Source organism: Lemur catta, chromosome 15 (genome assembly GCF_020740605.2).
Source record: "Lemur catta isolate mLemCat1 chromosome 15, mLemCat1.pri, whole genome shotgun sequence".
NCBI classification, from domain to species: domain Eukaryota; kingdom Metazoa; phylum Chordata; class Mammalia; order Primates; family Lemuridae; genus Lemur; species Lemur catta.
This window is the reverse complement of record NC_059142.1, coordinates 15,724,804-15,736,789: the sequence shown is the minus strand read 5'-3', so window position 1 is coordinate 15,736,789 and position 11,986 is coordinate 15,724,804. Positions and strand designations below refer to the sequence as shown.

Sequence of the window (11,986 nt, the reverse complement as noted above, 5' to 3'; positions counted from 1 at the left end):
CAGGGCAGGAGAACCCCACCTCTGCCAGGTTCTGACATGCTCGGGGACATCCCTGGATGGGGGCCAGGCTGGGGACTAACCTATGCGCCCACCTTAACCCCCAGCAAACCCAAACCTCTGTCAATAGCTGCCACTTCCAAGAAACCGGGCCCTCCTTCTTCTCACCTCTGGGTGCAGCCAGCCGATTAGGAAGCTGGGCAAAATTAGCACCAATAAACAGCCTCAGGAAAACTCCTGGGGCAGCCTCCTGGCTCCCGGCCGCCTCCTGAGGGAAAGGCACTTTCTGCCCTTCCACAAGCCTGACCCGGCAGCTCCTCTCTGCTCCACCTGCTTCCCCAGTGCAGCGCCCAGTCTCCCGCACACCTAAGGTGGCAGAACTCAGCTGGAGACCGCTCTAGACCAGGTTCTGCCACCAATCCCCTTCTGGAATCTTCTCTAAGGGTCTATGGAGTCTATCTTCCGTTAAACTTCCGTCAGGCCGCACTTTCCCCACCAGAGGCTCTGGGAGGACGCGTCTTCTAAAGTGTTCGGTGCTCACCTGCAAGGACCTATTAATGGGGTATGGGTGGGGGACACGGCTTCCGAGTAAAAGGCCCCTCCCCTAGCCTGAGCCTCTCCTTGGAGGAAGAAGGCTCGGCGGGAAGGCCGTCCGCGCGGGGCTGGGGGAGGCCAGAGAGGGGCTGGAAGGCCTAGGGGTGCCAAGTGCCACTCTGCGTCCGTTTCCTAGGCCAGCCCAGCCTCCCCCCAACCCCCTAAGGATTGTCAGCTTTCCCAGGGCAGGGCGTGACCCCTGCCCTCTCCCCTCCCGGTGGCAGGGTGGGGACCAGATAAGGATCGGTAATGCGAGTCCTCTCCACAAGACAGGTGCAATCGCTCAGCCCCGCAGAGGCGCTCCCTCGCGGGAGAGGAGAGCTCGAAGCTTGGAAACGTCGGGAAATAAAAAAGGCGAGGGCGGCTGGGGCGGGTGGGGGAGCTGGGGCCGCTTCGGCCTTCTCCCCGGAGGAGGGGCGCTTGCCCTCAGCCCCCCCCCCGGACCTGCCTGCGGGGCCGAAGCTGGGCCCCAGCAAGCCTTCCCGCACGACCCCCGCCACTCCCGTGCCTACTCCGGGTCCCCGGGCGCGGCCGGGGGGCTCCGGCAGGGCGCGGGCTGCGGGCCGGCTTGGTCCGGGGGGTCCTGGGGAGGCGGCTGGCGCTGGCTGCGGCCGCAGGGCCGCGGGGGCCTCCGCGGGTAAAGGAAGAGCGCGGGGTCGGGCATGGGGTCGGCGTCGTCCAGGGCGCCGGCCGCGCGGTCCCAGGCGGCCCAGTCCCGGCCTGGGCCCTTGGCGGCGGCCTCGGCGGGCGGGCGGCGGGCTCGCTGCGCGCGCCGGCGGGGTCGGGGCTCGGCGGCGGCGCCGGGGCCCGGGCGCGGGGCCTGCAGTCTCTGGCGCGCCGCGTGCAGCTGGCAGGAGAGGTAGGCGGCCGCCTCGGTGTGCTTCTGCAGCTCGGTGCCCAGCACCGTGGCGCGGTGGCTGCGGCGACGCAGCTCCTCCAGGAAGCGGCGCTCCTCGGTGCGCAGGCTGCAGCGCAGCGCCGACACTAGCGCCTCGCGCTGCGCCACCTCCCGCCGCAGCTCGGCGTTGGCCGAGGCCCGCGCCGCCAGCTGCGACTCCAGCGCGCGGCACTTGCTCTCCAGCTCCCGGGACGCCGCCTCTAGAAAGGGGACACAGAGGCGCGAGGTGATGGTCCGCCTGGCTTAGAACAGAACCTGCACAGCTCAGCCGGCCTCATAGCAAAGCCCTGCTCCTGCCCACCCCGCCACAGACACGTTCCACTGCGCTCCCGGTCACCGCCCACGCATCGGCTGCGTGGGGCCTTCCTTGTTCTTCCTCTGGGCCCTGGCACCTATCCTACCCTCCGCTTGGCCTCTCTAGTTCTTCAGGGTTCAGCTTAAATGCAAACCCTTCCCTGACCCTTTGTTCATTCCACAATTTGCTGAGGCCTGACTATGCACTGTGTTAGGCACTGGGGAAATGGTGGATAATAAAACGGTCCCCATGGAGCTTAAAGCGCAGTGGGAGAGGGATAGTAAATAATCACAAATAAATGTGAGATTGCAACTGTGACATGTGCCGGGAAGAAGTAAATCAATGCTATGACTGTAACCAGAGAATGGAAGGCTTCCCAGCAGAAGAGACAGACACCTGGGCTAGGATCTGAAGGATGAGTAGGAGTTAAGTAGGGAGGAGGGGAGAGAAGGACGCTTCAGACAGAGGGAACAGCTTGTGTAGAAGCCTGTGGCAGGAAGCCATGCCAAGCGCAAGGGACTGACAGAGTTGGGAGTGTGCACAGGAAGGGGGAGTCAATGTCCTCGTTTCTTTCATAGAACATTTATCACATTTTGTAATTTTTTGTTTATTTGTTACTGTCTGCCTTTGCCACTGAGCAGGTTTCAACCCTGGATACACGTTGGATATACATGGAGAGCTTTAAAAAATCCTGTTTCCTAGGCCCTACCAACTGAATTAGAATCAGAATCTTTGGGGTTGGACCTGGGAACTAGCATTGCTTCAATCTTCCCAGGTGATTCTAAGGTACAGCCAGAGGCGAGGACCCCTGCCTCATGGATCCTAAGCTCCATCTCAGCAGGACCATATCCTGGGATGTGGTATAGGTAGCTGAAAGTGGCAAAAGGTGACCCTGGAAGGGACATAAACATCACCAAGTGATAGGAGGAAAAAGAGTTCTCAAGCCCACTGAGAGAAAATATAAAAACCAGGACACTGGGGAAGTGACTTGAGCTCAGATGACCCCCAAAGCCCGTTCAGAGGAAGGACAGTAGGTGGGGTGAAAGCTGCTGTTGTCACAGAACTGCCCTTATCTGGTATCTGGGATGTGTGCTGCCTTTCTCCAAGCACTCAGGCACCAAGAGGTTGCTCATGGTTGCCATATAAAGAAGTGGGTAGAATTAGTCCAAGTCCGTAATTGTTTAGATGATCCCTAGCTGATCTTCATGCACGAATACATAAAGCAATGTGTAGGGCTCCTAACATCTTAACTTAAACTTCCAGCCTTCCCTATCCCCAACTCTTGGTCATGTAGCTCTCCAGCTATAAGCAACACACCAATATGGAGGGGGTCCATTCTTAAGAACTCGTCTGGCCAAGAAAGATTATTTTTGTGATTCATTTTTAATTAAGCAGTTACTGAATCCCTCCACGTTAGGTAATGTGCCCTGCAGTTCAGAGGCAATGGGTAACATCCAGTTCCAGTTCTCAGAGATCCTATAAGCTGGTGATTAAGATCTCAACAGTGCAATCCTCCCCACCATTTTAAAAAATCTTAATTGTGGTAAAAAACACATAACAAAATTTGCCATCGTAACTTTTTTTTTTTTTTGAGATAGGGTCTCATTCTGTTGCCCAGGGTGGAGTGCAATGGCATCATCATAGCTCACTGCAACCTCCTACTCCTGATCTCAAGTGATCCTCCTGCCTCAGCCTCTAGAGTACCTGGGACTATTTTTTTGTAGAGACTGGTCTCACTGTTGCTCAGGCTAGTCTTGAACTCCTAGCCTCAAGTGATCCTCCCGCCTTGGCCTCTCAAAGTGCTCGGATTACAGGCGTGAGCCACCACCACAACTAGCCAATCATAACCATTTTTAAGTGTACAGTTCAGTATTGTTAAGTATATCCATGTTGGTGTGCAACAGAGCTCTAGAACTTTTACATCTTGCAAAACTAAAAGTCTATACCCATTGAACATCTTTTCCCTATCCCCCCATTTTATCGGTGAAGTAATATACTGTAAACAAATATTTTAGTGAAATTGCTACAACAGCAAGAAGTCATCTTTTTGTCAAATGCAGGATTTGCTGATATGTGTGTGTCTCTTTTCTCCTCATCTAGACAAAGTTTCTTTTTCTTTTTTTTTTTCTTGAGACAGAGTCTCACTCTGTTGCCCAGGCTAGAGTGCCATGGCATCAGCCTAGCTCACAGCAACCTCAAACTTCTGGGCTCAAGCCATCCCCCTGCCTCAGCCTCCCATGTAGCTGGGACTACACGCATGTGCCACCATGCCCGGCTAATTTTTCTATATATATTTTTAGCTGTCCATATAATTTCTTTCTATTTTAAGTAGAGATGGGGGTCTTGCTCAGGCTGGTCTCGAACTCCTGAGCTCAAACAATCCGCCTGCCTCGGCCTCCCAGAGTGCTAGGATTACAAGTGTGAGCCACCGCGCCCAGCCTAGACAAAGTTTCTTGAAGTCAAGGACCCCATTCTGCCATCGTGTTGCATCTTGACATTCACCCTTGACACTAGAGGGTGTGGATACTGACCGTGTGATCCTTGTGCAAGGATGGGAAGGACTGGGGAAGTGGGTCACAGCAAGTAATTACTTCACCTGGGCCAGGTGAAAGTAAAACATAGCTATCTCCTTCCTGTTTTCCCTTCCCCACCTTGGACAGACATAGTTTCAGGGTACTATGTGTGGTGGTGCAGGCTGTTCACTGCACAAGGTGATCCTGCTGCATGGGCAAGTGGGGCTGACATCCTGTGTTCTACTCACCAAGCCAAGGTGTGGCTGTCTCCAAGTCTAGGCTGGGGACAGAGAAGGCTTGTGTACTATTAGGGGTTCGGGAAAACTCTACCTGTTGGGCCCCATGGCACTTCCCTACCGGCAGTCCCTTCTCTTACCTTGCTGGTGAGATTGGGCCTCTCTCATCTCCAGGTCATGGGTCAGTTCTGAAGGAAGAGAAAGGAAAAGGCAGTTTTTTTTTTTTTTTTTTTTTTTTATGTGGGGCAATAAGGATCCTTTTTTAGAGATAGGTTTTGCTCTGTTGCCCAGGCTAGGCTTGAACTCCTGGGCTCAAGGGATCCTTCCACCTCAGCCTTCTGAGTAGCTGAGCCTTCAGGCATGTGTTACTGCACCTGGCTCAATAAGGCTCCTTAGGAACTGTCTAAACCACCCCCTATGCCTGTTTTACTGCAGCCCAGTAAAGTGAAGAGATGAAGAGATGTACCCGAGGCACAGTCTGGGTCTGACTGGCTTGATTCTAAGCTCAGAGATCTTTCCAGAATGAGCTTTGAGCCCGGGTTTGAGGTTCAACCGCTGTGGGACTGAGGAGCCTGTCTTGTTTCGGGGCTGGGGGAGCATGTGCCCCTTCCTAGGGGTGATATGCCAACCAATCAGAGCAGTTCTGGAGGACCCTTGCTGAGCAGGGCTGGAATGTCCAGAGCTGCCCCCAGCACTGGGGGAATTGGACGTGGGCTCAGGGCAGCGGCCACTTACCAATCTGGACACATGCGTTTCACTATTTTAACAGCCCGTACTGCTGTGCCTATCTTATATCAGAACATCAGCAAGGCCCCTTCCCAAGCCCCAGTTCTGCCATATTCCCCATGGCAGGAAAGGGCTGGTGGGGTTCAGGGAGGACAGCGCCACCTAGTGATGGGAGCTCTGCAGCGGGGCTGGGATTGATACTGAGTGGGTGGGGCGGGGGCAGCCAAGGAGCCGCCCAAGGCCACTGGAGCAGGAGCAGCTTCCTCCTAGGTGCTGGCGGCCCAGCCATCACCCCTCTGCCTGCCTGTCCTCTTGGTCCCTATTCCTAAGTGCCCAAAATGCCCCATCTCAGCCCAGCTGAAATTGATGATTTTTCCAGCCCCATCCGATTCCCCCAACTCCACCAGAGCTCAAGAACTGGGAACTGGGCAGAAGGGAGCCAGAAGCCACAGCTGCCTGAGATGGAGGAGACCCACTCAAGAGCACCTGTGTGTACCTGTGGGGACAAAGTCTGGTGCCCAAAGGGAGAAGGTGTGAACCTAGGGTCGGGGAAGGTAGCACATCTCTGGGCTATCACCCCGCAGTGCCTACAGAGCCTTGTGGCCCCTCTGCCTGCTCCTTCTCACTGCCCTCACTGGGTTCTTCTAGAGGCTTTTCGGGAGGTGCCTTCTCTGCGGAGGCCAACTGTTACTAGGAGACAGAGAGCCCAGGATGCCTGGGCCTTCTGCTGTGACCGGAGCCTGAACCTCTTTCCTGGGGCCCCTGGGAGGACTCTCATGCCTCCACCCACCAGGGATTCCTGGGACCAACTTGGCCCTCCTTCAAGGCCTTGTGATGGAGCCCAAGGGACCCTGGACAAGGTTCAGAGACTCGGGAGTGGGGAGACCTCGGCCTGCCACTAACTCGCTGTGGGCTGGTTTCCCTTCAGCCCTTCACCACCGGATTTGGGGGTGGGGGGGGGAGACAGAATCCCAGCTGGGCTCCATTCCCCCAACTGGAAAATGTCCCTGCCCATCTTCTGGCCAGAGTCTCTGTGGTCTACATGAGCATGCTGAGAGGTCAGACACACTGTGTGACCTTGGGGCAGTAATGGCACCTTTCTGAGCCCCGGTTTTTTCATCTGGAAAATGGGAACAAAATAGCACCTCCCTTACAAGGGGCTGTTGCCAGGGTTAAGTGAGAGAAAATGAACAGAGGGCTCAGCCCAGGGCTGTGTTGGTGCTGAAGACGTGGAAGTAGTTCTTGTATGTCCCCCACCCTAGGACACACCCACCCACCTCTGGAGCCCTTCATTCTGAGTCCTCACCCATCTTCAGCCGCCCCAGGCAGCCTGTCCACAGGGCTCCTTCACCAGCCCCCTCCTCGACCCCCCTCCTCCCAGCCCCTGGGTCCCTCCCTAATTGTCTTCCCCTTATCTCCTCCTTTGTTTCTCTCCCTTCTCCTCCTGCCACCTCCCCCTTGGAGAGAGGGCCTTATTCGGCCATCTCAGCCCCAACAGTGGCTGCTCCAGCCCAGCCCAGAGTTATTTTTACCTCCTTAATCGATAACCAAGAGGCTGCAGGCCCACACACATCTGAGAAGGGCAGTGTGGGCCAAGGGCCCTCTGCTCCTGTCAGTTACACTTTTTTGGGATCTGGCCTATCTCCTGAGTGGAGGGACCACAGGTCCTCAGAGTTCTCCATTTTCCTTTACTGTTACTGCAGTGAAAAAGTGGCATCTGGCACGGGTGAGTCTGTGTGAGCCATCCCTGTCCCCTGGGCTGGCCTCTGCTGCCATGTGGTCTTTGGGGGAGACTGAGGTGAGCCTGGCCTTGGAATGTGGCAGCGGAACCTGTGTATGGAACGGCAGGAGGCCATGGCGGCTTAGAGTGAGCACTGCTGGCTGTCCATGCCACAGCGTGAGAAGCCAGGTGGGTCACTCAAACCCTCTGGGCCTCAGAGCTTCCCTCTGGGCAGGGGGCAGCCTCCCATGAGCAGGGCTGGAAGGGAGGTGGTGGTCTGAGCGTCTTGGGGAGGATGTGCAGAAAGCTGCAGAGGCACGAAGGACTGGGAGTCTGCAGCTCTCGTTTGTTTTGTTTTTGTGTGGTGGAGGTCTAGGCTTTTAATTTACCCGTCACCTAAATAGTGTACATTGTAGAGCTCTGGGTTCTTTTTTTTTTTTTTTTTTGAGACACAGTCTCGCTCTGTTGCCCGGGCTAGAGTGCTGTGGCGTCAGCCTAGCTCACAGCAACCTCAAACTCCTGGGCTTAAGCAATCCTTCTGCCTCAGCCTCCTGAGTAGCTGGGACTATAGGCATGTGCCACCATGCCCGGCTAATTTTTTTCTATATATATAATTTTAGCTGTCTAGATCATGTCTTTCTATTTTTAGTAGAGACGGGGTCTCACTCTTGCTCAGACTGATCTCGAACTCATGAGCTCAAATGATCCACCCGCCTCGGCCTCCCAGAATTGCTAGGATTACAGGCGTGAGCCACCACACCCGGCTGAGCTCTGGGTTCTGACCCTGACTCTACCAACAACACATTGTGTGCCTCTCTCTGGGCCTCAGTTTACCCACTGGTACAATGAAGAAGTTGGGCCCTTCCAGCTGAGACAGTCTATGAGCCACTGGCTGTAAAGCCTGCACTCAGAGACTCGGCCTCAGTGAGCACTTGGGCCAGAGCCAAGCCTCTGAGAGCCCCAGACAGCTGAGGCCCCAGGTCCAAGAGCAGAGACCAGGATTTCACTGCATCTTTGGGGCCTCCCTCTGCTCTGCTCACAAATCCAATAAGTAGCCAATAAGTCCTCTCCTTCAGCCTGTGTCCCCCTGTTCCTCCCCTTCCCATCCCTCTCCACCTCTCTCCCGGACCATTCATCGGCTCTGCCACTAGTCTCCCTGCCTCCCTCTTCCACCAATTCAGCTTCCATGCAACTGCAGACTGGGTTTCTTAATGCCGATTGGGCAGCACTCTGCTGCTCAAAAACCTTCAGTGGCTCCCCACTACCCAGGGGGACAGGCCAAACTCCTTGGCTATCCTGGTATTTGTCAAGGTCTTCTACACTCTGGTGCCACTGGATTTCTCACCAGTCTCCTTTAAGCACAGCTTTATCCAGTCAAATAGAACTTTTTATGAGCTTTGGGTTTCCTACCTCCTGGCATTTTGCTGTTGCCTTCATTTGGGATGCTTTCTTCACTCCCTTCCCCTGTCTTCTCTCAGTGTGTTTACACGTTACTGGGTCTTCAAGAGGCTGAGTCTCTTCCTTTGTCACCTGCCCCTCAAGCTGGACACCATCCTGACTATGAGGTCCTGCTTTATCTTCTGCCATATCTTGATGTTATCTGTTGGTATGTGTGTCTCCCCAACCAGACTGACAGCTTCTTGACGGCTGCGAGGTGCTCCAGGAACAGTGACTTGAGGACAGGAATCCCCAGGAATTGTCAGGCTTCCCCCTGCCACCTAACCGGAGCACTCTGTCCCAAAACTTTTATCTCCCCTCCCCAAGTCTCGGTTTTCTCATCCAGAAAAGGAGGAGGCAGGATTGGTGTGAGGTGCACAGTGGCTCATGGTGGGCACCACATCATAGACAGTGACTATGTTGGTAACAGTGACCCCTCCCCGCCCCGCCCCCACCCTGCATCCCTCCTGGCCTCACCTGAGCAGCGTTTCTGCAGCCTCAGGATTTCCAGGTGCAGGTCTCGCAGCAGGGCCATCTGCTCCTTTTTCAGGAAGCTGATGTGGCGTTGCACGCTCTGAATCTGATGCTCCAGGGACACGGTATCCATGGCAACCCAGGCCTGGGCCCCACCTGGGGAGGATGACAAGGTGAACTCACGTCTTTGGAGTGCATGTGCACTGCCCCAGCCTCAGATCCCTCATTGTCTCCTCCACGCTGGGGTCCTCTTGCCACCAGGTAGACGATTCTGCTGCTGTCATTTCCCCTCTATTTACTCACTTGAGCTTCACGAAAAGTGGATATATTGGCAGGAAAGTATAATTATTCCCATTTAACAGATGAAGAACCAGAGGCCCACAGAGAAATGCCCCATTCTCCTGCTCCCATGTAACTTTGGTTTCTTCTACCTCTTAGGGAGGAAAACACACAGAGCAGCCAAGTCAGCAGAGACAGATGACTCGGGCTCCAGCCTGCCTCCTTCACTGGCTGTGTGACTTGGGGCGAGCCCTCTCCCTCTCTGGGCTCTTCATTTTCTCATGGGTAAAATGAAAGAGTTGTGGAGTAAGTGACCCCTAAGTCTCTTCCAGCTCTGACATCCCACAAGTCTGGCAGCTCCAGGGCAGCAGGACTGCTGTGAGCACGGCCCTCCCAGGTCAACCCTGCTTCTCCGACTCAACTTCGCCCCAGGGCTTTGGGCTGCTCCAAGTCACAGAGGAGGAAGATCTGATGCACGTTCCACTAACACTGACTCTGTGGGCTGAAGGCAGGTGGTCAAGTCCCTTTTTAAAAGAGGAACAGGATGGGGTGAAAAGGAGACCTAGGCAGTGACTCCCGTAGTGGAAACGTAGGTCACTGTGATGCGATGGGAAGGTGTGCACCCCTGAATCCTAATCATGGCCCGGCTCTCCAGCTCTCTTCCTGGCTGTGCACCCTCCCCAGTGAGTCTCTTCATCGTGGACAGGTAGAGGCAGAGGGCAAACTGCAGCCCAGGACTCAGAGCTCCTGCCTTCTCTGCCAGGGACTCCCTAAGCTCTTGAAGGACCTGCCCCAGGAATTCCCTGGGAAGTAGGAGGGGGACACCAGTAAGAGGGACAGTTTTTCGGTTTTGTTTTTTTTAAGACAGAGTTTCTGTTGCCCAGGCTAGAGTGCCGTGGCATCAGCCTAGCTCACGGTAACCCAAACTCCTGGGCTCATGCAATCCTCCTGCCTCAGCCTCCCGTGTAGCTGGGACTACAGGCACGTGCCACCATGCCCAGATAATTTTTCTATTTTTAGTAGAGACGGGGTCTCGCTCTTGTTCAGGCTGGTCTCGAACTCCTGAGCTCAAGTGATCCTCCCTCCTTGGCCTCCCAGAGTGCCAGGATTTCAGGCGTGCGCGCCTAGCCAAAGGGACAGTTCTGTTCAGCAAATGGTCCTCTCCAGACTGGCTTCCATATAAGTCTCTGAACATCCACATTTTCATTTGTAGGGTCACATCAAACAGGTCAACCTGAGACTCTCACATCCTCAGAGGCTCCTCTCTCTGGGCCCCTTGCCTGGTACTCCCCCGGCTCCCCTAATCCAACCAAACAGGCCTTTCCTTTCAGCAAGGGGTGGCCTTTTGGCCTGTGGCGATCACTGGCTACACTTCCTGACCATCGGTGATGTTCAAGGAACTTTAAACACATGGTCTTTCTTCTACCCCCTGCTCTTCAGTAGGTATTACCACCCCCTCTTCACAAACAGAGAAACTCAGAGCCAAAGGGACTTGTGCCAGTTCATACGCTCAGTAAGTGGTGGCAGACCCAGTTCTCCGACCAAGTCCTTAGAATCCAGAGAAGGGAACAGTCCTGGGATTGAATCCTGGCTCTTTCAGTCACCTGCTGTGTGACTTTTGGCACAAAGTCTCTGAGCCTTTGCATCCCATCCCCCATACAATGGGACTATGAATAGTAACAGTCCTAGGGGTAGCTGTGAGGATTCAGTGAGATGAGAAATGTAAAGCACTTAGCACAGGACCTGGCTCAGTCAATTGCTGCATCCCTTCCTCCTCCTCTTCTCTGTCAGTTTAATGTGCGAGTAAGGTTAATTTCTGTCTTTTCCCTTTTTTCTATTTTTAGTAGAGACGGAGTCTCACTCTTGCTCAGGCTAATCTCAAACTCCTGACCTCAAGCAATCCTCCTGCCTCAGCCTCCCAGAGTGCTAGGATTACAGGCGTGAGCCACCATGCCCTGCCAATTTCTGTCTTGATTTGCTCATTTTTTCATTCATTTATTCAATGGTCTATTATTGCCAAGCGCTGCACTGGGCACGGGGACATGGTGATGAACACAACAAAGTCCCTGCTTTCATGGAGCTCAGGGGGTGAAGAGAGAGAAACAAGTAAGTAAATAAATAAATAATATGTCAAACAAACAAATACATATATATTATAATCTGTGATAAGTGCCATGGAAGAGACCTACAGGGTAATGTGGAAGAATATAGAGTGGGACTTATTAGTTTATTTTATTTTTCTGAGATTTTACTCTATTTGCAAAGGACCTATTTTAGATTTGGGGTCAGGAAAGGTCTCTTTGAAGAAGTGACTTTGAGGCTGAGACACTGTGGCAGGCAGAATTCTAAGATGGTCCTCAGGAATCCCAGTGTCTGGTGTCAGGGTTCTCCTGTACTGTGCCTCCCACTTCAGTGGGGGTGGGACTCTTCATGTGGTGGGTTTCACTCCTGTGATTAGGTTTTTTACAAAGGTGACGGGACTTTACAGATGTAATTAAGGTCTTCAATCAGTAGACTTTGAGTTATCAAAAGGGAGGTTATTCTGGGTGGTCCTGACCTAACTGGGCAAGCCATTCAAAGGAACTACGAGTAAAGGACCCAGCTAAAATGTGCCAGTTTCGGCCCTTAGAAACTGTGAAATAATAAATTTATGTTGTTTAAGCCACTAAGTTTATGGTAATTTGTTACACAGCAACAAAAAACTAATACAGGCCGGGCGTGGTGGCTCACGCCTATAATCCTAGCACTCTGGGAGGCCGAGGTGGGAGGATAGCTTGAGCTCAGGAGTTCGAGACCAGCCTGAGCACGAGTGAGACC

The 11,986-nt window shown here is 53.9% G+C and overlaps 1 protein-coding gene across 1 annotated transcript; it reads right to left on the bottom strand.

Moving 5' to 3' along the window:
• Positions 1–1,099: 1,099 nt before the first annotated feature.
• Positions 1,100–9,038, bottom strand: CCDC92B (coiled-coil domain containing 92B). Its single transcript, XM_045526107.1, has 3 exons — positions 8,894–9,038; positions 4,674–4,721; positions 1,100–1,689 (listed from the first exon to the last, which is right to left on the bottom strand). The coding sequence occupies exons 1-3, from the start codon at positions 9,021–9,023 to the stop codon at positions 1,100–1,102; spliced, it is 768 nt and encodes a 255-aa protein (XP_045382063.1). The 5' UTR covers positions 9,024–9,038.
• Positions 9,039–11,986: the final 2,948 nt, after the last annotated feature.